Consider the following 25,472-nt stretch of genomic DNA (forward strand, 5'->3'; position numbering starts at 1 on the left):
CTCTGCCCACTTTCTGGAAGACTGATGGACCGGCGCCCGACTGGGGCTGCCTCCTGGCTCCCTACCCACAACCAGATTTCAAGGACTGCTTGTCACAGATGGAAAAGTAAGTGGGTCATTCTGCATAAGCTTGCCATTTTGCATCCCTCTGGTAATGAAAAAAAAAAATAAAAATAGCTGAGTTTTAATGTTGGGGACATTTGACTGTAGATGGCATTTGCGTCTATTGTTTTTTTGTATTTAAGTGTTTTTATTCTTATTTCAGTATCTGTCATGTAAATTGAACTGATCGACACTAGTTAAAATGTTAAAGGCCATCTTCTACAGTTATTGTTTTTAGCTATATGTTTGATGGTGCATTTATGGCATTTCATAAAGCTTTCAGAATAAGTTAAAATGTTGTAAACATCACCGTTTCTTTTGACAAGTATTCATAAGAGTGGATAAGCAGAAAGCTTGTGTAAAATGATCCGCTCCCTTGGTGCTTCTCTTCTGTTTTCCCTCCACACTTTCTCTCCATAAACCTGAATGTGCAGCAGCCCCATCCATCCACTGGATGTCTTGCATACTACTCTTAGCATTGGAAACATTTAGATTTGTTTACATTTGGATGAGATTAAATAAATATTTTAGTATAAACTAACTGACTTGCTGTCAGGAGGATTGCAACAGAAACGTGCACAGAGCACAGAGTGGGGTAACGAGCCGCACACAGCCGGCAGAAACCAATACAAACCCTCAACATCATTTCAGTACGTGATCTTTTTTAGTATCAATGTTGTACATGTTTTACAATGTTAATTGACTCCTCAGTAAACATTTCAATAATTTAAAAGTTACACTTCCACTTTTGCAAGTGAGCTTTTCTAACACATTGAAATTTCTCTTCACTCGTCTGTCTAGAGGGCTTGAAAAAGATAAAAGAAAAAGAATGGGTTTCATAGAGCCGTAGTCATTAAAAGAATCTGAAAATAGCAACTCGCTATCATCTGTTCTCATAGCACGGGTCAGGAGCTCTGACACCTCCAAAATTCCTCCTGTCAGGGTAGGGGGCCATTTGTATTCTCTCTCATTAGGCAATTTGACTAATGACCTGCCGTGGCTGCAGGGCTACTGAGGGACCCGGAGCCTCGCGCCCTCTCTCTTGCAGCAGCCTGAACACACACCCTCTATTGGAATGGCACAGATGGCATGCCCGGGCGACAAAATAAACTACAATATGTCTCCGAGATGCTGTCAGGCCTGGGCACTATTTCTCATGTCAGAGAGGGGCTAAGGGCTGTGAGTGGGCATAGGGGGTCCTCCTCCAGCTCTCTGTTCATCTACTCACCATTATCTGCAGAGGTGACAGAGAGCGGGGTCTGCAACTAGAATAGCATTTCCATGGTCTGCATAAGGAATCCGCCTCAAATTGAGAGTCACCCCGACAGGAAAGGTATTGCCATGTCTAGCCCGGCTAGACAAAGAGAAAAGGCAACATCCACTTGTTTGGAATATGAAATACAGCTGGATCCAAATAAAGCTCTAACGTGTTTTTGAGGAACTTTACTTATTATCTCTTATCGTTCTATGGTTCCAAACCATAGAAATCGGCTCAACCGCGAGTAAAAAAGGTTGTAGTGGATGCTCATTTGCGCTTGCAGATTATTGCCCTGTGACTGTGACTTTCTCACTTAATTCAGGTGCGAGACAAGATTCACCCCAAGTAATCGTACTAGACAGAGATCAATGCAATTCTGCTGAATTAGTGAAGTGTAAAATAAAAGTTCATCAACAGTCCTAAAGTGTTACTCTTGAGTTGCGGTTCAGGTAATAAGCGGTATGCTCGATCACCCGCGCATATTTTTCCATCAGTCAGTGTCGGGAGCGCAAACTCGCTGTGGTTTATGTGCGTGTATGGACGCCCGTGCGCACGGCCACGTCTGTTAGAATCCTGGAAATGCAATGTATGGCGCTGCTGAAGTCCTGGGTGACAGTGCATCCAACAATGGAAGAGTGAGGGATTAGTGCTCAGCCCAGCGTACGAGGGAGCCCTTCCCGCCCTGAAACAGCCATTCATCTGTGCCCAGGGGCTGCAGATGACAATGCAGCCATTGCTCATCGCACCTGACGGAGTCATTAATAAGGCAATGATCCACACGGGGCCTGTGCTGACTCCGTTCTTTACACTACAATCACTCAAGCCACAGGGTCCTCCTTACTTAACGCCACCTCTGCGCTCACCGCCACCACCATCATCATCATCATCATGATAGTCATTGTACCAAAATTCCTGCCAGATGTTTTCATATTGACTGCACTCACATACTCCAAAAGCCAAATAACTACCCAATTCCCCACACTGCAATACAATCATGAGTTAATGGACTGTAGCCCGGCCATTTGAGCAGCTAGAACATGCTTCATAGTGGGATTCCTGGTCAGAAGATTGGATTTACATTATTTTTGCCCTTTGCACCTTCGGGTTTCTCCACGGTATCCATTTCTTACCACCAAGTCATATCCCACGCGTCTCCATTTGTCTGGATGTAAGATAGCCTCTCTAGTATAGATGGTGGTGGAATACAAAGTGAGACCTGGTTTTAAATGTGATCCTTGAGCAATAAAGAAACTCTGTGGCCTTCAGCTCTGCATTCATCCGTCCGCGCCACGCAGATCCATCAGCAGCTACAATCTCGGCTTCCCATTGCTGGCTATTGATTCAAATGTATTCTCCCTGCCTGCCTGCCTCTGCCTAGCAATGGTGCTCCCAGCAACACAGCAGTGCGTGTTCACTTGTTTTTATGAGCTTAAACAAGTCATTGGACCTACCCAATCACCCTGGTGTGTTTGCTGCTTCAGATGGCCACATATCTAAAGGCGCTACAGGGAGGTGGGTGTAAAGGCTGCGGCGTTGAAGGAAGGAGGATAATCCTTTCACTCGTGGAGAGGCTATAGGGATGGTCGGTTGGTCCACCACTTTGACCCAGATTTAAATATCTCAGCAGCTATTGGATTATCATATCAACATACATCAATGGTTCCCACACACAATCCTAATGATTTTGGTGATTCCCTGACTTTACTTCAAGATATTTGCAGTTTTGAGTGAAATATTTCAGCAACTAATGGATGGATTCCAATTAAATGTGGTACAGACACTAATGTCCCCTTCAAGATGAATGGTAATAACTTTGGGGGTCCCTTAAATGTTCATCTAGCGCCATCATCAGGTAAAAATTTCAATTTTGGTTAATGACTAAATACCGACAAAATGTGCTAGTTATTGGGAGCTAACATGTCAAAGTAACATGTTGAACTTAGTAAACATCTAACCTGCTTATCGTTAGCATGTTAGCGTTGCTATTGACTGTATCACTTAGCTTAAAGAAAGCACTGCTGTGCCCAAGTACAGCCTCACAGAGCGGCTAGCGGGGTCTGCAGACTCCACTGAGGGAGGTGATTGAAAGGCAAGAAACTAAATAATCGTCCCCGTGGTTCACGGGTGTGAAGGTCATGCTTTGATTACAAAGATCACATTCTACTTCACTCGTGCGGAAAGTGCCAAACCGTGGATCTGTGTAATAACCACGAAAGGAAAGCAAGTCACATAAGTGTCAACGTGAGGTATATTTTAGGATTTCATACTTTATAATATTGCCGTGAACAGGAAAGGCCAAAAGGAGTGTCGGTTCCAAAACGATGACTCATGAACAGCTTCGGCTCACATTTATGAGTTCCGTTTCCTGTGCCAAAGGCCTGATGGACTGTGGGTAAAAGGACACCAGTTGGAAGCTTGGCCTCTTGATATTTTGGGGGCTCCTGTCAAAGCCAACGGCAGTAAGTTTTGTGTCTCCAGATTTGGGAGTTTTATAATGAAGCCGAGCAGCTGCAGTTTTCCCTTCAGTCTGGAAACGAGAGGCTTTGTGTCCCTTGTCACCCTGTGTTAATTTGGGCCCTAATGTATTTTATAAACAAAGAGCTGCTCTCTAGCCTGACAGTCGTGACACCTTGATTCCAGTGCAGGATGCATGCAGTACGGGGTTACACCATTAATAATCAACTGGCAGCCATCACACCATTTTAACCACGATCATTATGATAAAGGGCATACACTTAATTACAGGCCTGCTTAATTATAGCTCTGTTGAAGCTCGTTTGTTTGGTCAAATGCTAATTATACCACCTCGCTCTTGGCAAGTCCTCATTTCAATCCACTTTTTGCCGGCTGAACAGTGTGTCTTATTTTCATGCAAATTTGATATCTGGTGAATGTTTTGTTTCTCTTCTTTCCGCTTTTCTGTGCCTTGTGTGAGCGTGTCTTTGTTTCCGAGGTGAACATCTCTCAGACAAGACGGAATCGGGGAATAATCAAGAGTAATTAAACTGGAAGAGAGGGCTGAGAGAGGGCTGGGCTGGAGGAGAGGAGTGGAGGTGCTCAAATACAGCGCAGAATAAAAAAGCCTTTCATCTTCCCTCCGTAGAGGGAGGGAGGGGAGGTGTCGGGGAGGCTGGGGATGTTGATAGCTTTGCTGTTTTATAAACCCACGCTTAGTCTTGTGGAAATGCTCAGGATCAGGGATAGGGAGTAATATATTTATATTTGTCAACCTTAAACTTTCTTTTTTCTTTCTTTTTTTGCAGCTCTGGACGATGTGCCCTTTGCGATCCCTGAGAGGTTTTATGAAAACCCCAAAGAGGTAAACCTTCTTTGACAAACTTAAGTGACCAAAATGCTTGATTACAAAAAACGTGAGAGTGGTCATGACAGTTACTGTACAGCTACTTGTCCTGCAACCTGTTGTGTAGTATGGGCCACATTATTGTCATGCCATTAGCCTTTCCTCCTCTCCTTTCTTTCCTCTCCTTTCCTTTGCTCTCCTTTTCTTTCCTTTCCTGTCCTCCAGACTGAGTGATGAATGCGTGCAGTCAGGCAGAGCTGGCTCAATGCAGTCCATTTGGCGGGCTGGCAGCGGTTGTCACTATAGCCTCGCTTGTATTGACACTGAGAGGGAGAGGATTAAAGATTTTAAGCATGCTTACTTAGCCATGAGCCTAACCGCCATGTTTCTTGTGTGTTTTTTTTTCTTTTTCTTCCTCTTCTTCTTCCTCTCCCTCCTCCTCCTCCTCCTCCCTGCTTTTGATTTCAGATGCAGCAAGTCAATTTAATGGGCATTACGATCAAATCCCTGGCAGAGATCGAGGAGGAAGTGAGTAGAGGCTGCAACGCTCGGCTGCCACTGACGCCGCTGGCCCAGAATGCAAAGCAAACGGTCTTGGGGTTGTAATTAAGTGTCTGAGACAGCGAGGCCCTGTTGGCTCCACTAAGCCCCAATTGAATAAAAGCATGGCCAGGCTAGGCAGCCATTCTCTCCTACAAGCGCCGTCTTCTGTTCCAAAACACTTGACTTTTATTCCCCCAATTCTTCTCTCAAACAGCTCAATCTAGCACCTTGCACAGCGCTGTAGATCTCCGGGTGCCTTTTCTGGTCAGAATCTGTACGTTTAACTTCTCAAGTTTCCAATCAACTTCATCTTCAGAAGCCAGTAAAAGTTAGAGATCATGCATAGCAAATGAAAGCGCTACAAAGTCCTCCCCATTTCTGATGAAACACTGTAGCCTGCAGGCATTCGAAGGAGGAAAATCAACTGTGTGCAGTGTGAGCAAGAGAAAGAAAGAGTTGGTTCGTGTGTGTGTGTGTGTGTGCGCTTTAAAGAGAGTGACAACCCCCCTTCTCTCTCATTAGCACGGTATCTCGGTATCAGAACTGCCAGGAAGTGACAGACCACTGTAAAAAGAACAGGTGCTGTTGGGTTTGAGATGTGTTACAGAGCAAACACTCCCTCATCAAACCGGGTGTCTGTTCTGCACTCTGCCTCTGTCTTCTGTCACATACTATCCAAATCACACAGAGTCGCCATCTTGTCATATGGTCATCTGAATGAAGCTCATTGTCAGCGAAGGTATTAATGGCGCGTATGTGTGTGTGTGTGTGTGTGTGTGTGTGTTTTCCAGGGTGGAGACAGGCTGGCTGCTCATCCTATATGCTCTTGTCTTTTCTTTTTTTTTTTTTTTTTTTCTTTCCTCCTCCTCTCCTCTCCTTTCTCGGAGAGCGTGATTAGCAGGAGGACACATGGTGAGCTGAGCTGGGGTAGGGAAGGGACATGAGAAATCATTAATTACAGCCGCGCTGGAGCTGATGAAGTAAATGTGAGATAGTGTAACACACAGGATTTAGTGAAGTGGACGACAGCACAAGATTAATGGTGGGGCCAGGCTGATGAGGATGAAGTCACAGCTTAGCTTGATAATTAGTTTCCAAGTGGAAACATCCCTCACCATTGTGTTATTTTTACTTCTCTCCTGTTATTATTATCCCACGCCGATATCTGCAGAACAAGGAGGGACATATAGTCAGTGATGTTCCCGCAAACATGCTGGACAGCAGAGGTGTTCCTTTTAGAAAGTGATGCATGTCTGAACTATTTTTTTCTTTTCTTTGTCTAGTTTTGCTTGTTTTTCTCTTATCAATGTTCCACTATAAATCGAATGACCACTGTGGTTTTCTGTACTCCAGGCCTCTGCAGAAGTAGCAGCTCATTATTAGTAATGCAAAGCCAGAAGGTAACTATATAGAATGTCAGGGGGAAAAAAAAGCTCTTTTTGGAAAGAAATGGTGCCATAGTTTTCTGAATATTGCTGAGCGTTTCCTTCTTCTGTTGTCCAGAAGAGGTCGCTGTCTGTGCTTAACTGTGGAGAGTTTTTTTTCCTTCTTTTAAACCCTCTTCAGAAACTGGAGGCGCTTTCAACACAGAAACCTAATTGCCTCTTTCTAAACCCATTAAAAAGTATAGATTCATGAAAGAGATGTAATATCAAGAATTATACATATGCACATGTAATTGAGGAAAACTGTTGTAATCACAGCCACAGTTGTAGATAAGACCATTTCCTAACAGGCATCACTTAAGCCATGTCTCGGATGATGTTGGTTCCAGCAATTAGGCATTCTTTTCATTTCCCAAATGACTCACAAAACTTGCGGATATTATAATTGCTTTTAGCCACGCATATCTAATTTGTGTCTTTTTAAGTGTTAATTAGTACGCGATTTAAAGTGACGTCTTTATGTAGTTTGCTCTGCTGAAAAATGTTGTTGGCGGCTGGCTAATGATTTTCAGAGGGAGTATGCTAGGGTGGAAATGCACACATGACAAGATTTTCATTAGCACCTATGCATGATGGGCGTTCAGTGTTTGTGGGGAGTTATCGGTGTGCGTGTGTGTTTCGGTGCCCGCGCATTGCTTGTGTGTGTGTGTGTGTGTGTGTGTGTGTGTGTGTGTGTGTGTGTGTGTGTGTGTGTGTGTGTGTGTGTGTGTGTGTGTGTGTGTGTGTGTGTGTGTGTGTTGCCATGTGAATGTATGGAGGGACAGTAGTGTACAAGGTGTGAGAGGGAGAGCTCCAAATAGAGGTGGAATTAATGAAGACAACATGTCACATATTTTTGGCAGTGGAGCAGGGACAGGAAATGAAGCTCTGCTCGTCTGGGTGACTGCCGCCCATGTTCTAGTGTGTCACTGTCCTGTCAGCCTGTGTATAAAACTGGCAGACATTGATACATGCTCTCCCTGATAACACCCCATTCCCCCATCCATCATCCACACACACACACACACACACACGTGCACACAGGATTATTTATTTACTGTGCCAGATGTTGAGACTGAATTTTTGTGTGGTGGGGGGCTGAATTTCTTCACAACTAACAGGCTTGTGATATGTGACAGGTTCTGGGGTAACTTGCAGCTTTCCCCCCTCAAGTAGATGAGAATCAGGGGAAAGGTGGTATTTTTGATCGGGAACGCGGTCTGAGCCATCGTGGCTTCCGTGGCTTCTGTTGGAGATTTGGAAACTTATTTCAGTGATCATACAGCATCACCTAGTGCTGTTCTGCAGTAATACAGCTGTCTAACTTGGTGAAGTGAGCTCCTCTTAGTGTCACAACACAAAATCATTATGTGTTATTATTATGTTACAGTTTGACCATCATCTAATCAAACATTATGCTTTTCACTATTGTAGATTATTCAGTTGCTATAGTCACGTTACTTAGGGACTTTATTTCTTTTGATCATTTATTAAAGATGTGATTTATATCATAGAATTTGGAAAATGTATTATATTAAGTTATATGTTTGAGTACTTCTGGGAACGCCTAATGTTTTTGGGGAATGTCAATCGAACTTCTTCTCCTCCGATACCGGTCCCAGTACCTCTGATACCGAATACCAATCCAATACCATCCTCCTTAACATCTGTATACCTCTCGGAGTGAAATCATTGTTATGTCGGCTAACTTGAGTTTGTTGTGGACCCAAAGTGAATGTAACCGATAGTAGAAGCACTGCATTTTGTAACAACATTAAGAGAAATAATCATTAATGTGGATCTGTCACGTTATGGGCTGTAGGTCTGTATCGCGGCCAAAAAAACGATCTGGCGTTTCCTTTTGACCTAGAATGATGTTACCTCCATTTCTTATATTTGGGTTTGTGCCAATATAGGACAAATTATACTTCTGACAAGAAAATCTAAAGTTTCTTCTCAAGTTGTTGTTTTTTTGTTTTGTTTTTACAATAGAAGGGAGTTAAAATCCTGATGTATAGAATCAATGTAACGGCAAGAATGACACACTTTCCTGCCTTTAAGCCAAGAATGTTGTCCACATGTCATATCCATGCCATGCCAGAAGGGGGCAGTGTTTGTTTGTATTTTCTCAATCTTGCTGTAGGTGTAATTTTAGGCCTGTAGTTTCAAAGTAGGGGAATAACATTACACCTACAGCAAGTATCGATACATGTTGTATCTATAGTCCAACTTAATATCAGTTAGTGACATTCAGAGAGTTGCTTACATTACTGTGGTGGTTCTCAGTTTCATTTTATGGACATTTTATAAATGTTTTTTTGGTAATTTCTTTGGTGTTAATCATTAAGATGATGCAGGTTGATTATGATTTTGTCCTGCTTTGATAAAAAAAAATGTATATTTATCAGCGTGTACTTTTTTTCCCCCTCATCCAGTTTCACTACAACTTCACCACAGAGCGAAGCGTTGCTGTGTAACTTCCCACCCAGCGTTCACACCCGGCAGAGAGAGCCACGTCGACTGAAACACCACAGATGGATTACTTGTGAAATAATGTAGTGTTGAAATTAAGAAAAAGTTGGGGATGCACCGCAATTGTAAATTGTGTAATTTAAGACAATGAAAGTATTTTAACGATGATTTAATACTTGAAGTATTTTTGATGATGTACAACTGTGCGAATTACATTTTAAAAGATTTACAACTTATTTATCCTGACTTTTCTAAATTTGTGTTCTGTCTTACTCAGTCTCACAATGAATGGCATGGCCAAAATAAACCCAGCTAATTAATACCCCTAAACAGATGAATTAATAAAAGCCTGTTTGCTGTGACTCACATTTTGCTCATCAGAGTTGCGGGGCCGTGCTGACAGTGAGCAGCAGTCAGGGAGGACAAAAGGGAACAGAGAAGCAGCCTCGTCACACGCAAACAGGCTCCTCTGGTGTTCATTTTCCAGTGGAAGCATCTATCCATCACAAAGTTCATCATGAGCAGCGTGCAGCGACGACGAGCGGAGCTTTGAGGCACAGGAGTCTTTTACCACAGACGCCCCCGCCCACGTCAGCAGTGACACCTCTCCTGAGTCAGGTCTTTAAGAAGAGAAGTTTCAGCTCTGTGAAGATCTTGTTATTAATTATTTAAAATGTTGTACTAGCTACAGTTGTATGGAGAATGGTTTTGAAAGAACAGCAGACAAATTGACTTTTTTTGTAGTATTTTAGACCCACAAACTCTTAATTTGCTAAATATCCAAAGCACAACAAAATATTTATTTCTGAAGCTGACTATTATTTTTGTTCAGAAGCAGATTTTACACTTGAAAACCAAAACATCACTATCTTCTTGCTCCTGCTCACATGTGTCATTTGCCACTAATTAAGTTGTCGGGATCCATTTGCACATTTTTGCAGGTGCAATTAGTATTAGAAACTCATTAATGGATTAATGTCCCCGTTGTTAATTTGACTTGGTGAACTTATTGATTCTGCCAACAATGCAGGAATTGTTTTCTCCTGGATTTTGGCGTTCACAGGTGATTGATGAGGCGCACGGCAGATGACAACAATCCACGAGCGTTTGCGTTAACTCCTCTGTTCTGCCGCGGAGATCAGAGCGACGGTCTGAAGAATCCTCTGCAGAGGAAACAGCTTTCACGCTCCTTCATGAAGGTGACACTCATGTCGGTGAAGCCCTAGAGCACAGTGACAGGCTGCGACAGCCCTCCTCCCTGCTGCGCATAGAGTGCACGTGTACAGTATGCCATACGTATCCAGATTCACACACAGGCTGTACGAGCAAAGCTCTCCCTTTTCCACTATTACTCTTGAGTGAAACACGTGAGAAAAACGTCACTAATAATCACTATTATACGAACCACTGAATCCATTTCAAGTGTCTTTAGATTATATTGTTTAGACTGGATGTAACTCATAGCAGAGTATGTATAATGCCATTTCAGGTAATGTGGAAAATTAAAACTATTTAGAAGAGATGCACAGCTGCATCATAAAAGATAAATGAATATTCTATATTTTTGTTATTGTTAAAAACCCAGCGAAAAGACCCGGACCAAGAATGGAGAATCTTACTAACAAGCATTATCTGCATAGCCGCAGTCTGATATACAGTAGCTTATTGCTCTGGGCCTTAGAGCTCTTGTTGTCCAGACACTATTAAAACCAATGAGCCGTCCCGTTGCACTGGGTGAAATGTTCGTTCTAGTTTGTTTTCAGTCCATTCCCTGAACTTTGTCCTGCTGCTTTAGATGCACACTAGCCCAACAAATCCGCAGCTGAAAGTAGTTCCGAAAAAAATATACTATGATTCCTGTTGGTTCCTGATAAAAACTGCAGTTTTCAGTTTTCCAGGAAAATCATAATGGAAGGTATATATTATGTTTCTATTTACAGGTTTGTAGCTGAGAGATGCTACCAAGTTAAGTGCTGTTCAAAGTATGAAAATAGAGGCTACCAGTCATTTTAGAAGTGTTGACCATTACAAACACCTTTATATGTTTGCCAGCCTTATCCCTTGTGTGACCCCTTTTCTGCACAACCTACATCTTAGTAATGTGCTCAATGTGAGCAGCATTCAACCGTTCTCAGCTGGTAGAGTCTGGCGTTAGCTCGGCGGGTCAGATGCGAGTGTTTAGATAAAGCTAATCGCCGGTTCTGTGTTTCTTGGTATGAGAAGCAGTGAGGCCAAAGTCTCCAGATGGGCACAGAGCTTTCAGAACCACAACTCCCTCATGAGCCCTGCCCTGCGTCGCCCATCAAGAAGCTGCCTCACATGGTTTCACTTTTCCTTTCACTCCACTTTATGATATGGAAAATAATGATTTTCAGAGACCCTTTTAAAATTAAAATGGAAACAACCTTTTTTTCGTCCGTAACCTGTGCAGCAGTTTTAAGTAGTTGAAGGCTGTAGTGTGTCTCTTAAGCATTTCACATATGGAAAATCTGTTTCAAGGCATCTTTTAACCTCCCTCGCTATCTCCAGCCTACCAGGCCCACTTTACGCTCCTCGCTGCTGGGCTGCTCAGTTGAAGTCGTGCTGCAATGCAGAGTAACACATCAAAGCCCCACCCTCTGTGAGTCGGCCAGATGTCCCGTGGTCATTTTTAAACTCACACCCCGGCGCATGACATGGAGCAGTGTGTAAGCATGTAGACAGAGGTGGATGGGCCGCTTGGAAATTGGAAAAGGAAGCCTGTATTTATGAGGTGGTTTGAGGTGCTGTGTTAAGACAGGCTTAGCCTGCCACTCTCCCTCTGACAGCCCTGTTTCCCCCCTGAGCAGGGGTGACCAGAGATGGAGAGAGGTGAAGGAGTGAAGGCAGGAAACCTGTCAAAGCAGGTCCAGACCAGACCTGGACCCATGGTGAACAGACTCACAGGCAGGTTGTGTAGCAAATCACACTGACGGAAGATGTAAATCCTAATGTTCACGTTCTTCGTGTTTTCATAACAAGAAAAAACAGGAAGCATGGGAATTGTGCTTCCTAGTGTGATTCCTTCAGCCCCAGTGCATGCTGGGACAGCCTGAACCCTCCGTCACCTTAAACAAGAAAAGCTTTGTAAGAAGAGGAATTATTCAAAGACACACAAGTTGTATGAAAGTTAAAACACTTTCTCTGCCAGTTACCTCCAGCAGTCTTGTCTCTTCACTCCGTGTTGACGTCATCACATTTTGGAATGCCCCATTGAGATTTAAAGCGGGGGGGGGGGGGTTGGACGTGTGGTCTTCTCCATACCTGCCACCTTAACAAGCCCCCGGGCTGCACTCCGAGGGGAGGCTCGCATCAAATCTGTCTTTCTGTACCTCAGCTAGAGGTAAGATGAGTGATCTCCCCCACACAGCGGCCCTCCTCCCCCCCCCCCCCCCTCTCTCTCTCTCTCTCTCTGCCACAGCGGCCAGCCCATGTGAGTCAAATTATTGTAATTGAGCAAGGATGGAGTCGGGTGTGAGGTGATCTCTCTCTTCATCCCCTCCCTCCCTCCCTCCCTCGCTCTCTCTCTCTTTCTCTCTCAGATATTTCTCCACATGTTGTGAAATGACCAGCAAGCATCTCTTTTTTTCTCATCCGCCTAAGACTGCCCCGTAACACAGAAATCAATTAACTCCTTTCAAGTCCGATCAAAGGCCCAATACACCGTCCAGGTCTCTCCACAACCTGGGGGACAATTAACTCTCCCTTTGGACAGAGACCAGGACAGATGAAGGGGGGCTGCTGCCACTGTTCACATACGTGTGAAGCAGTTGTAAACAAATGGGAAGTGATCAGCATCATTTCAACTAGCCTACCCCTAATGCACCAGTTAGTTGTGCATTAATACAACAGCATAATACATTTTAATGAATCTGCTGGGGATATCGTGCCAAAAAGAAAAAGGACTTTGACTTCTGTATTTATTTGAAAGGATATGAGATGACATGTGGCTGGCATGGCCATGGATGCATTATGAGACAAGTGGGCCCCTGGGAACAGACATGTAAAGGCCCCCCCCATCCTACATAGGAGCAAGACACCCCGACTGAAAGAGACACAAAAGGACTACAAACAATGCCGATATGCTGCTTGTACTTTGTATTTCTGTAGTTGTTTTTTGTCTCTTTGCAGTTGTTTTGTGTCTCTTTGCAGTCATTGTGTGTGTCTTTTGTATTTGTTGGACATTTTGCCACAGTTCTCGTGGTGTTTTTGCTTCTCTTTGTTGTCAGCTTGTTTCTTTGAGGTTGTTTCGCAACTCTTTGTGGTCACATTGTGTCTCTTTGAAGTTGCTTTGTATCTCTTTTGAGTAATTTTGTCCGCCTATGCAGCAGATTTGTGTCTCTTTGCAGTCATTTGCATCTCTTTTTAGTTACATCTCTTTGGGGTCGTTTTGCATCTATTTTTTTTTTTAATATAGCTTTTTGGTTGTTTGCATCTCTTTGTAGGCGGTTTGCATTTCTATGTGGTTGTTTTGGCTCTGGCCCAGTTGCCCCCTGACCCCTTGGGCCTTTGTGCCGGGGTCCCTCCATGGGCATGGTTGTGGCACAACACAGTGTAGCGTTTGACATCAAACCGTTTGGACAGGGGGGAGCGAAGGGAGCTTTCGTCCACAGACAGGTGCACTGACCCTGTCCACCCCTGAAGGTGCCACTTGCATTTTATTGGACATTTAGGGCCGGCCAGCATTTCTTTAACAGCCACCTGGATGCAATAAAGGGCCAGCTCCTGAGCTCTGGCTGCCCAGAGGATTTCCCAGCAGCTCCCGTGGGACCTCTGGCTAGTTAAGATGTTTATTAAGCTGAAAGTGGTCCAGTGGGAAAACACAGCACTTCTGAGAGATTCGGGCCAGCAGTTTTCTTGTTAGTCGGAGCGCTCCCCGGAGAATTGGGTTTCTTTTCCTTGCAAACCTCGGAGGGAGGACAGGGTCAGTTCACAGGGCACAAGGTTGACCAACTGGTAACTAGGCACATGAACCCAGGAAGGGAATATCTAGAGACCATCAAGGTCAGCTTGGAGCGATTCCCACAGTTCCCAAACTGAGTGTGTTAGCTAAACACATCCTAGGTAGCTCTAAAATGCAGTTTTATAGCAACTCTAGTTATACATTTTGTCTTGATTTTCAGGAATATCTTGTGGAAGCAGCAATGGCTCTAGCTAATTATAGAGTGGTTTTCAAGGGTTGCTGTGAGCAGGTTTATGTTTTTTTTTCTCAGAAAAAGTCTTCTGAACCTATTTACTCTTTAAAATGATTGATCGAAGCTATAATGTGAATGGGAGTGGATATCACAGCTGCAGTACGTAGGTGGTACTTTCCTTTTAATGCACAACTGAAGTTCTTTGAAGAAAATGTCCATCCAGAACATTGTGAGGTTAGTTCTGCTCGCTGTGTGACAGATCTTGACCTCACTAAGCTCGGCTGGACCTCTAGTTCAAAGCGCCGGTCTTTAGCCTCAGGCACTCTGCCCTAATAACTTCAGTTAGCCTGTTAGCCTCTTGTTTTGATTTGATAAAAGTTTAGCAGCTACACTCCGCTTAAAGCAGAGGCGTTTAGAGGAATATTTAGAAGTGCCTCTCTACTGCTCAGCTTGACGAATATAAAACATTTTTGGTTCTTCATTTTGAACTTTCTCGTGGGCCAAACTACAGAGCCGGTGGTTCGCACATTGTGAGCTGAGCAGCACATGCAGGCCGGTGATGTGTTTTTAGTGCTCTCTGCCTAATGTTCAGGACAGATTAAAAAAGGTTCGCCTGTGACAGATGCTGTCTGGATCTTCACTACCAGATCCACCCAGCTGCAAAACATCTGGCTGGATTTCTACCTTTTTCTCTGAAGTGCAGCCCGTTAATGACACACCCACAGTCATGTGTCCGTCAACTCGCATTCAGTACACAGAAAACACATCCAGCGTGTTTGGTTGAGACAAAGAAAAATAAATCACACAAATGCAGATGTTTGATTGTAAGTATTTTATTTATTGCTGCATATTTTCATTTATTTCTTACTTGTCATTTTTTGTCCTTGTAGATGTATTTCGAATATCTTTCACGACTACAAAGTCTGCGAGCACATGCAATTTATTCAGCAGGCACAGGATTTACGCATTCCACATGAGGAGTGGATAGCGAAGGCCTGTTGTTAATGGCACACATCCTAAAATCATGCTCCTGGCCTCCTGCAGCCTCCACTTTTTTTTGTGTGTCGGAGGAAACATTATTTTTGCGTCGAGACAAATCCACTGAATAGCATCATCTGACGAAAGCCGCTGCAAATCTTGCCTGAGCTGATGCACTTCTGCTCATGATGAAAACAGTCATGTAACTACAAATGCCACGTACCCCGCTGTGACATGACGGTGAAATATCAGTTGTTTATATATACAAGAGTTTTCCAGGGTTTTTTAAGGCCTTTTCTCAAAGGGAAAACCATTGTTTTGTTTCCGTGTCGCTCCTCCACTCAGCACCTCCTGTGAGGGATTTTTTAATGGTCCTTGTTGGAGAAAGATTTCATATTGTTTAGGGCTCTCATCTAGAGTTAAAGAAAGTCACTAATACATGTGGGTGTGTGACATTTGGAGAGCATGGTTTAATTTAGTTTAACATTCCCGTGCAGTAAGTTGTTCCTCATGTGTCTGAACAGCTTAAGCTCACATGCAGACTTGTTTGGCCATCGCCTGTGCGTGAAGTGAAACAGAAGGGAACGGGAGATCCCCACATCACAGGATAAACAGATTTTGTTTTTGCTGGGTTTCATAATGTATCATCCGTTAACATCTGCGATCCATCTTTGAACAACTTTTTCTAAATGTTTTGAAGATAATCCTTTGGAAAAAGAAAAGTATTTATTGGGTTTTATCAAACCATTTGATTTTTGTTTTTTATTATTATTGCACGGAACAATTTGGAAAGTACCTCATTCAATTTACGTTTTAGTTTTCATGACTTTACCACAAAACAACTGTGTGTGTGTGTGTGTGTGTGTGTGTGTGTGGTGGGGGGGACTTGAATTAATGTAATTCACTGCAAATTATAGCAAATTAATTATGAAAGAACATTTTGAAAATGGAAATGTTAAAAAACATGGGCCGTGATTAATATTTAATTTGTGATGTAATTTTTTTGAATAAATTCATGAAAAATATATTTTGTTTATGTATGTTTATCCTGTAATCATTTTTATTTTCTGAAGTACATTATTCTCCAAAGATGGTGGTCATTACAGATGCACTGAACCAGCAGTGAGAAGTCATTGCTGTAAAATGATACTGAATGTGATTAAAACCATGTTTTCACCTACAAAAAAAAAAACTATGTATATTTCATGCTATTTTGTAATGTGTACTCTGTTTCTTTTCTCACAGAACAAAACAAGTGCAACTAACTCATCACAAGAATAATACCAGGTAAAGATGGTTGACAAATAAAGAAGAGAAAAGAACTAAACTGACAAAATACACACAATATGACATATTCAAAACCTTTCAAAGTAGTTTATATAATATCACACTTTAGGGTGAAGTAGTAATATATTTGCATTTCAGATTCAGAACATTGCAATTAATGGGTTTGAAAATAAAGATATTTGCATCCCTAATGATTAAATATTGATCATAGATACATGTTTTTCGAGAAACAATGTTGACATGGTGTTTTTATTATTCTGATCAAAAAGCTTTACAGAGGAAATAAATGAGAAAATGAATCTAAGAAAACATATGCTGCTTGTAATTTTTTTAAATAAGGCTTTACTTTTACTTTACTTCTTCATATACTTTACAAATCGTACTTCATTGAAATGTTAAACAATAATGTAATGTTATGTGACGTGAAAGAATAGAGTAATGCTGATTTCGTTTGATTCATATATTTACATCATGTACTTCTCCTTTCTCTGCCTGTTTCACATTATTTCAGAGAAGTATTTCTTCAGTTGTGGTATTTTGAAGTTATAATATAAGTGTTGCTGTGGAGGAGCAGAGTAAGTTGTACTGCCTGGGTTTGTCCAGCAGGGGGTGATGTTGTAATTCAGATAGAGGGTTTCGGGTGTTTCGGGTATTATCAGGATGCAACGGAACTAATATGTGTTCAGACTGAGTCAGGGGACCAGATGCATAAATCTGACTGCATCCTGATCACTGTCATCAGGTGACACCACCGTGTGGTTTGTAGCTCACAATGATGATTTGTAGTATAGTGATCTTTACCAAAATGGCAAGACATTTGAATACATTTAACAAAAATGCCTTGCAGCCATGCAGTTTTCTTTTATCCAGACTTTAATTAAATGGTTATGCTTATTATTCTATTGTCTTTTTTATTATGCTAAAAGTGCAAAATCCCTTGGACTTATTTTTTTTAATGTCAAAAACATAAACCTGCAATATATGCAGATTCAACAGAGAGTAGATGGAGGACTTTAAACAGTAATGTTTACATCGGATACTTATTATTTAGGGATTTCCCTATAATGTAATGGTCCATATGCACTCATAATTCAACTAATCGAAATTGTTTCCTCAAAAGATAGAAACAAAACTGCACCTTTTAATCATTACATTATTTTAATGATTATACATATATATGTAGTCTATCTGTTTAAATAATCACATGCATTATAGTTTTCATCTTTGCATCATTGTTTTGTCATACTTTTTTAAAACCTGCATAGTGATCAAATCAGTAGTATTACAGGTCTCAGCATTTGTTTTCATGTGCACTTGTATTCACATCATCTGTAGTCTATCACTGAATGGAGCTATATTATTAGATCTCATGTTAATTGAATTACAGCTCAGTTTTGCTCCGTGTCTTAACAAACAAACACAAATGCAGGTAAACACTTCTCAAGTCTCACATTTCAAACTCGTGGGTCAGCTCGCTGTCACACAGGGCTCTGTCGGGCCATCTGTCAAGAACTCAATAAATTTGTCAGTGGAAAAGAAGAAAAAGAAAGAGCTGAATCCAATAAATCATAACATAAACAAATCTAGCCATGGGTTGACAGTGCTGTATTATACTTTGGCTAAATCCTGGGGGAGTCGGGATTATCCTGCAGTATCATTTTTTTTGCCATGTGGTTCAGGCGAATACAAGCAGAAAATATGTGTCTTGAGTGGGAAGAAGGGGATGTGATGAAAAAAAACCCTACACTGTTTATCTTGTGTGCATCTGCGAATTTAAGCAAACTCGAATGAATAAATAATGCTTATAGGAAAATCAGATGGACTCCATTTGTGACTTGAATTAAAAATCCAAACCAGTTGTTTTATGCTACTTTAGTATTCAGGGGCCCTTAGGCCTGAGGGCCCTGCATCTCATCCCGTTTGTTATTACAGCAGTGCACCACCGCCTGTTTGCCTGCAGTGTGAAATCACAGGGTAACAATATTCACTTTTTAAGGCAAGAAGGCGACTAAAAGAAAAAGGGAGAAAACATAAAAGTTTCGAAAGAAAAAAATAAACCGGTCAAATTACAATTGATTCTTTGCAAATTGCCGAAGTGCAAACCTTCAGTGAGCGTCACTGCTGATCCGCGACCGGTCAGCGGCTCCGTTGACTCCACGCGCTCTGCCCTTGGAAACCTTTTCACAGCCACAGTCATGATTTCACTCAAACGTCCATGTATGCGGGCTAAACGAAGAAGGGCAAACAGCATTTCCCCCCGGTTCCTTACATGCATTAAGCATGAGAAACGGTGCTGGTGCTGCTACTGCTGCTGCACATCAGTGTCAGTCCTGTTTTTAAGATGCTCAAGTGCAACTCGGCAAACAAATTAAAGGAGCCTGTTTTTCTTTTTTCTTTCATTCGAGCTTTTTTGTAAAAAAAAACAAAAAAAAACAGAGCTTAGAAACACTCATTAAAAGATCAAAGTGAGTTAACTATCAAAGTCCTCTAGCATGCAATTTAGGGAGCCATTATATCTTTGGTTTGCTGAGTTTTTCCTTTGAGGATTTCAACTGTTCTTCCCATTTCCTCTCAGGTATTTTATTTTAAAAAGACTTATCTTTGCGCGTTGTTTGGGGGCATAATTTATGTGCTCTCATTTCAATTGAAGCAAAAAAAAAAAAAAAAGATAATGACATAAATGCAGCTTTTATTACAGTCCACATATTCATATTTTAATAAGTTATGGCTTTAAGTTGAGGATTAATATTTCCTGTGGTTTTTGCAACACGTTGATTATAGCCTACGGGCGGGTTTGAGGCCTGACTCAGTGGGAGATGTGTGAGTTATCTCAGGGTTGGAAAATGAATGGATCCTGCGTGGCATATAAACAGCGTGATGTTAATGTAATTAAAGTAGACAATGGTCGATATGTTTATACATATATTTAGATTTGATGGATGCGTTTCTTTGGATTAGATTCAAATGTAACGAAGTCATGAAACAATTTTCTGCGTTTAATGTATCAAGTGTCACTTTTGCTCCGTTCTGGTAATTATTTATCTTTTCAGAACAGGCCTACATTCATTTATAAAGACACATTATTTTAAACAGGCGTAATACTGATGAATGCATGATGGTAGATTTATTTTCGTTTTTTTTTAGCGCACTTTCACTCAAACTTTCTGTCTCCCCTATCATAAAAAAACGACAAATTTTACCATTTTTCCGCAATTTTGTTTAACTCTCTCCCTCAACCATTTAAGTAGAATATCATATTATTTTGGCTTTTTCCTGAAATCATATTGCTCTTCTTCTGCATTCCAACCTAATTTATTTTCATATTCAGAGTCATTATACACTCACCGTGAAAACTAATCGAAATCACAGCAGCCTGCAGGAATGTGCACCACTATAATGGCGCATTATAATGGTCTCTTACCTTTCCGATGGATGCAACAGTTCTGGTTACTTTAAAGTAAATTGCTTAACTTAAGGAGACCATTGCTTTCTGTACTGCACACCTGCTGCAAGGTTTTTTTTTTCTTCTTCTTCTTCTTCCTGCCTTATAGCGGCAGGCGAGGGAGGGCTCGTCATGTAGAGGCTCATTAAAACACCGCCGGCTAAAAGTTGGCGGATTGATTTATTGAATGAATGTTTGATGTCCTCATACACACGAGTGACCTGGCCGATAGGCTAACTGCTGAATGGACGCAGGGGGAAGGGGGACGTTACACGTGATGTATTAGCCTATATGTTTTTAAAAATGTATTGATTATATTGTATAGTGCTCAGCTCGTAATGCTTCTTAGTGGTAAGATAATCCAATTCTGTGTGAGGCGGAGGTAATTGACCCCATGCTGATAGAAGTGTCTCAAATAGAAGAAAACAAAAACAGCTAAGCCAGCCAGGGGTGGGTGACTTCATGACTGGCAGGTATACTGAGTCTTTAACAGAGTAAGTGCACGTGTCCTTAAAATAAAACATATAGAATCAGTATTCATATCATATTTATTTGAGCTTTAAATGTTCCTGTGCTATGATTCAAAAACTGTGACAATAGGTGCAAATACTCGTTTCTTTTCTGTGTTCTGCTCCTCTGAATCTCTTAGATACCTTCAGCTGTTCTCCCAGTGAACGGCAGAGGGCAACGCCAACAGTCCGCTCTCTGTTTCTAAACTGGGCTACAGGTCATCGCCTTGATGCTCCACAAAATACATCAAAAACAGCAGCTAGGCCTGTGGATGGGAGGTAAACGCTGCGCATGAGATGTGCAGAAAAATGTGTTTCCTTCCTTTATTCCTTTCAATAGAATAAGTAATTGGAAATATAGGAGAGATTTCTTTCCTGGAGATTATCTCAATTTATTGTTATAATAAATATTATCACCACCGTTGCTGTCGTGCCTGTTATACTCTCTTCATGTCTTCATTGTGTATAATTAAGCAGCAGGTAGTTATTTTTTATTAAGATTAAAATGAAGTCCGCCATGAGCTTATCTGATCATATAGCAACACTGCTTTACAATACGGTTGCTGAAGACGTGTGTCCCATGTGTCCGGTCCTCAGTGCGTCTCCCTGCTTGTGTCTGTGGCTTATTTAAAGAACTTGATAACAATGAGCCTCTCATGCAGTGTGTCATGAGTAGCAGCGCACAATCCCTTTAGCAGCCCTGTAATTTCAGACAGGCCTCAATTTAACACACCTTTGCAAACGTCTTGATACCACCTTAAATACATGTACTGATCTCTCATTAATTATTATATATATATATATCATTTTAAAATAACGCTCATTTTGTTGTTTTTAAGTATTCAGATTGAGTTTGACACGAGGGCTCATTAAAATATATAGCTGCTGTGTCCCTGCAAAATAATTACAGGACAGGCCTGTATTATTATTATTATTACTATTATTATTATGATTATTGGGGCTTCTCCCTGACCCAGAGATGGATGGCCATGGTGTGTGGTGCTGGACAAACCGCTGTTATCACCCCTGATCGCCAGGTGCATCAGCTGAAAGGGGACAGCAGCTTCAACTGGAAACAATACACAAAGGAGCAAGGAAGGCATGTGATGCTGATCGGTATTTTTCACATACTGACGGAAATATAAATATTAATTCATGATGAATATAAAATGTTTATTCTCTCACTTCAAGATTGTATTGTTTGCTAAATGATAACATAACGTTATAGAATGATGTTATCAGTAATACCGTGACATAATACGCCAAATGATTATCTTATTATAGTGTATTATTATCTGTTAGTAGTAGTAATAGTAGTCGTCTATACATAGGGTTATGGGTTATTATTATTATTATTATTGTTATTGTTATTATGACATTGCATTGTTGCTTCCGTGTAAAGGCAGGCCTCTGTAAAATACCAGCTTTCCCTCTGCTCTTCTTCCATGTGTGTGTTGTTATTGGACTGTGTGCAGCGCACTGTACTCCTCTCCAATAGCACCCCAACGGCAGTGAATGGAGGAATGAAAAAAGTGTAGCCATGCATGCAAGAGTGGGAGGATCCACTCGCTTCAATCTCGATCTCAGACTTTTGCAGCGACAGGGGCACAACCAGCCAACCGTCTCTGCTGCTTCCTAAGAGTTACTGCCGGGACATATATACACACATACACCCTCCTGTTTTTGGATTTGTTGTCAAGTTGTGTTGCTTCCTTTTTTTTCCTCCACCTTTTAACAAAACTGTTATTCCGTGAAGAAAGCCCCAGCTTTCTCCCGTCGGCTCGAGGACGAGAAGTTAAAGCTTCCTCAGCCCTCAAATCATAACAGGTGACTGTTGAGAGAGAGTTTTTTTTTTCTCCCACGTTTATTGCCTCCTTTCTGTCTCTCCACGCTTCTCCTGACGCATCGGGGATATGTGTAGCCGGTTTACACTTGCCTCTGCCGTTTAACTTTTGCGCGAGCATCAGAGTCGAGCTTTTTTTTGCGTTGCATCTAAGCTCATTATTATATATTTTTTTTAGTGTTCCTCCTCCGAGCTGCAGGCTGTGTGTCAAGCGGAACGCGAGCGCTCTCAACAGGTCCCAGCCTCGTACTCGCTCTGCCTCCAGACAGCGGTGTGTGCCCGGGATTCTCTTGTTCGAGTTTGACCGTATTCTTATGGATATTGCAACAGGTCTGGTGTCACTGGAGCGCCTCTCCACGAGAGAACAGTCCGAGACGTGCATCATGCTGGACGGCATAAAAATCGAAGACCATCCCCTGCGATCGGGGCAAGCCACGCTCGGAGTCATGCTCGGTGAGTCTTCTTCTTCTTTTACCCTAAAAAAAAACAAAAAACCTCAGCGAATCACTTTGAACTATACATGCACAGGTCAAACACACCAGTTATTCCGCTCTGGATGCCATTAGCCTATACTGTGCATGCACACTGCTGTTTTGCTTACGATCATCACAAGTTAATATTCATGCATAAAACAGGATTAAAAAAAAAATACAGATGATAATGAAAAATCTTATTTTAATCTAATTGTGAAGGAAACCCATCACGTGCGACTCAGACATGTGAAATCTGTTTGAATGATGTCATCTGCAACCCTTATTGTAGAACAAAATATAACATTACATCCTTTTAAACATGCCTTTTTTTTATTTGATTAAAAACACGTCAATTGATTTGTTTACACTGTGACGCTTTAGAGTTATTAATCAAAGAGTACAGCTCTTGGCTCAGGCCTTCTCTCTTTTCTGACGGGCCCCAACTCCTCTGCTGTGTTTTCCAGGGACTGACTGTCACCATCCCTCCATGTGTGAAGGATGCCAGCGTCCCATCTCCGACCGCTTCCTGATGAGAGTCAACGACTCCTCGTGGCACGAGGAGTGTTTGCAATGCACCGTGTGTCAACAGCCCCTCACCACCAGCTGTTACTTCAGAGAAAGGAAACTTTACTGCAAACACGACTACCAACAGTAAGCACAATCCTCTGAGAAAGAACAAAAAAAAAAAGCTCTGTTCTCCCCCTTCTTTTCTGCGTTTCTTCAAATTGCTTCAATGGTTTAAAAGAAGAAGTATAAAAGACACCGTGATGGTTTTGGTTGGCCAGGAGGCCTTGTGTGTGTGTGTGGGTGTGTGTGGGTGTGTGTGTGTCAGTCACAGTGCCAAAATACAGTCGTTCAGCTAATGTGAAGTTCTATTTGAATTCTATAAGATTTAACAAAGATATCTATCAACATGAATATGTATTAAACTGTTGTCATTGCTTGCTCTGCCGGAGTTCAAACGACCTGCTTGCGGCCGCATTATAAAATCAACAAGAGCAAGTGGAATTAAATCTGAGCTTTTGTTACCTCGCTCAAACATTTTGAATTATGAGTGAGAGATATGGAAATGTCCGCAGCAGAGTGCTCACACTGGCTGGTGGACGCTCGGCATTCGCGGTCATATGTTATTGTCATATGCTTGGCTTTCCTATTGTCACGGTGGCCCACGGTGGTGTTTCCACACGTTTGTGTCTGCGGAACGAGCGCATTTCTAACCAAACAAGATGAGCTCCAACGCAGGCCCGAGAATGTGCAGGCGAGCAGTCAGTCTCGGGTTTTTAATCATGCTCTCTCGTCAGGTATTTCTTGGTTGCATCATGTGTCATTTCCTCGTCCTCATCAGCCGTTTCGGATTCATTCAAAATATGGAAAATATCATTTCTGTGGGTTTCTTTATAAAGTGTGAATGCACCACGCACTATTTATTTTCCGATCGGCCCAAATTCACCTTTTCTGTCAGGCTGATGCCTCGATTTGCCTTAAATATTACATTTTCAAATGTTGTTTTTATTTATTTTACGTTACCAATCAGTCGTGTTTTTATTTAATTTTATGCTATTTTTTATTTTATTTCAGGCTATTTCATTTGTATTGGATATTACGTGTTTTTTGCATCCGGTATATGAGACATGGCAACAATTTAACGGTTTAATGAAAAACAACTTGCGCTTTTTCTGTCAGTTATACCTGCAAGCTAAATGCCCTAATGTAGATTTAATAAGTAGTACGTTTATAATTAGAAGTTTCAGCATTTGCGCACGCATGACTCAAGTATAACACAAACACACGCACACAATTTTAAAGCCATTAAACATGTAGTGTTAAATTATCCAGTGTTAAATTGCACGTTTCACCGTTTTATAAAAAGAAAGAAATCGAACTTATTTTGGGTTTAAATGCTGGAGTTTGATTAAAACAGCAGACTACTGTGATTAAATCCAGATTGTTAATTTCATCATTTATTCTGTGAAACACACAGCAACACAATAAATAGCAAACATAATTATTAATATTACAGCCACTAAAATAATAATTCCAGTAATTATAGATAAATTGAAATAATTTAGGAATTGCCCCCTTGTGCTTTTTGCTTTATAGGTAATTACAATACATTTTTACATTTTATATTGGGCCTGTGACAGGCAGTAGCATGGCAGCCATTAGCTATGGAGTAGGATAAATTAGTAAATTGAATTAGAAAATTATCACATAAAATCAGCAGCGATGGCAGATATAGTAACAGAAGTAGCAACAATGCTGTTTGGCCTGTGAGGACCCCGGGGTGCCCTGTGTTTCTCATCGCATGAGCGCTTTTCATGCTTGTCACTACATTTTCAGCTTTTTGTGTCCGGCCTTTTTAACAATTCTACTTCGATTACCAGGACATTATGGCTCTCTGCTAGATACCTCGCCAGCAACAAAGAGTTACATCTATAGCCGTGCGTGCCATTCATCCAGCTTTGTGACGGCAGTGTAGTCGCCTGATAACAATGGAAAATTCATAGCAGTAACTCTGGGATACCAGACCAGAGCCACGGCGTCACGGCTCAGAGGTGGCTGCAAGCTGAGACTGTCCGGCAGGGAGAAGGATCTCTTTCTCATGCCTGTTATATAGCGCTTTCTTTCTTTTTTTTTGGGGTGTGTGTAAAGAGAAGAAGACAGACATAAACATACACAGACAGATC

General features: G+C 41.6%; 2 protein-coding genes across 5 annotated transcripts in view; both read left to right on the forward strand.

Moving 5' to 3' along the window:
* LOC306697630 (multivesicular body subunit 12B-like) overlaps positions 1–9,424 on the forward strand; it is a 30,941-nt gene extending 21,517 nt beyond the window's left edge. For 2 of the 3 annotated variants that reach the window (XM_079161638.1, XM_079161639.1), the window contains exons 8-10: positions 4,624–4,679; positions 5,130–5,189; positions 9,064–9,424. In XM_079161638.1, coding sequence (XP_079017764.1) covers positions 4,624–4,679; positions 5,130–5,189; positions 9,064–9,105 — 158 coding nt within the window. In that variant the 3' untranslated portion in view covers positions 9,106–9,424. The remainder of the gene's footprint in view (positions 1–4,623; positions 4,680–5,129; positions 5,190–9,063) is intronic. The other variant, XM_079161640.1, reaches the window with a different exon arrangement.
* A 12,655-nt stretch (positions 9,425–22,079) lies between these two features.
* lmx1bb (LIM homeobox transcription factor 1, beta b) overlaps positions 22,080–25,472 on the forward strand; it is a 45,149-nt gene continuing 41,756 nt past the window's right edge. Inside the window, exons 1-3 of one of the 2 annotated variants that reach the window (XM_079162071.1) lie at positions 22,080–22,296; positions 22,643–22,765; positions 23,250–23,436. In XM_079162071.1, the coding sequence (XP_079018197.1) occupies positions 22,696–22,765; positions 23,250–23,436 (257 nt within the window). In that variant the 5' untranslated portion in view covers positions 22,080–22,296; positions 22,643–22,695. Of the gene's footprint in view, positions 22,297–22,490; positions 22,766–23,249; positions 23,437–25,472 lie in introns of both variants that reach the window. The other variant, XM_079162072.1, reaches the window with a different exon arrangement.

This window comes from Pholis gunnellus, assembly GCF_910591455.1.
Source record: "Pholis gunnellus genome assembly, chromosome: 6".
In the NCBI taxonomy this organism is placed as follows: Eukaryota; Metazoa; Chordata; class Actinopteri; order Perciformes; family Pholidae; genus Pholis; species Pholis gunnellus.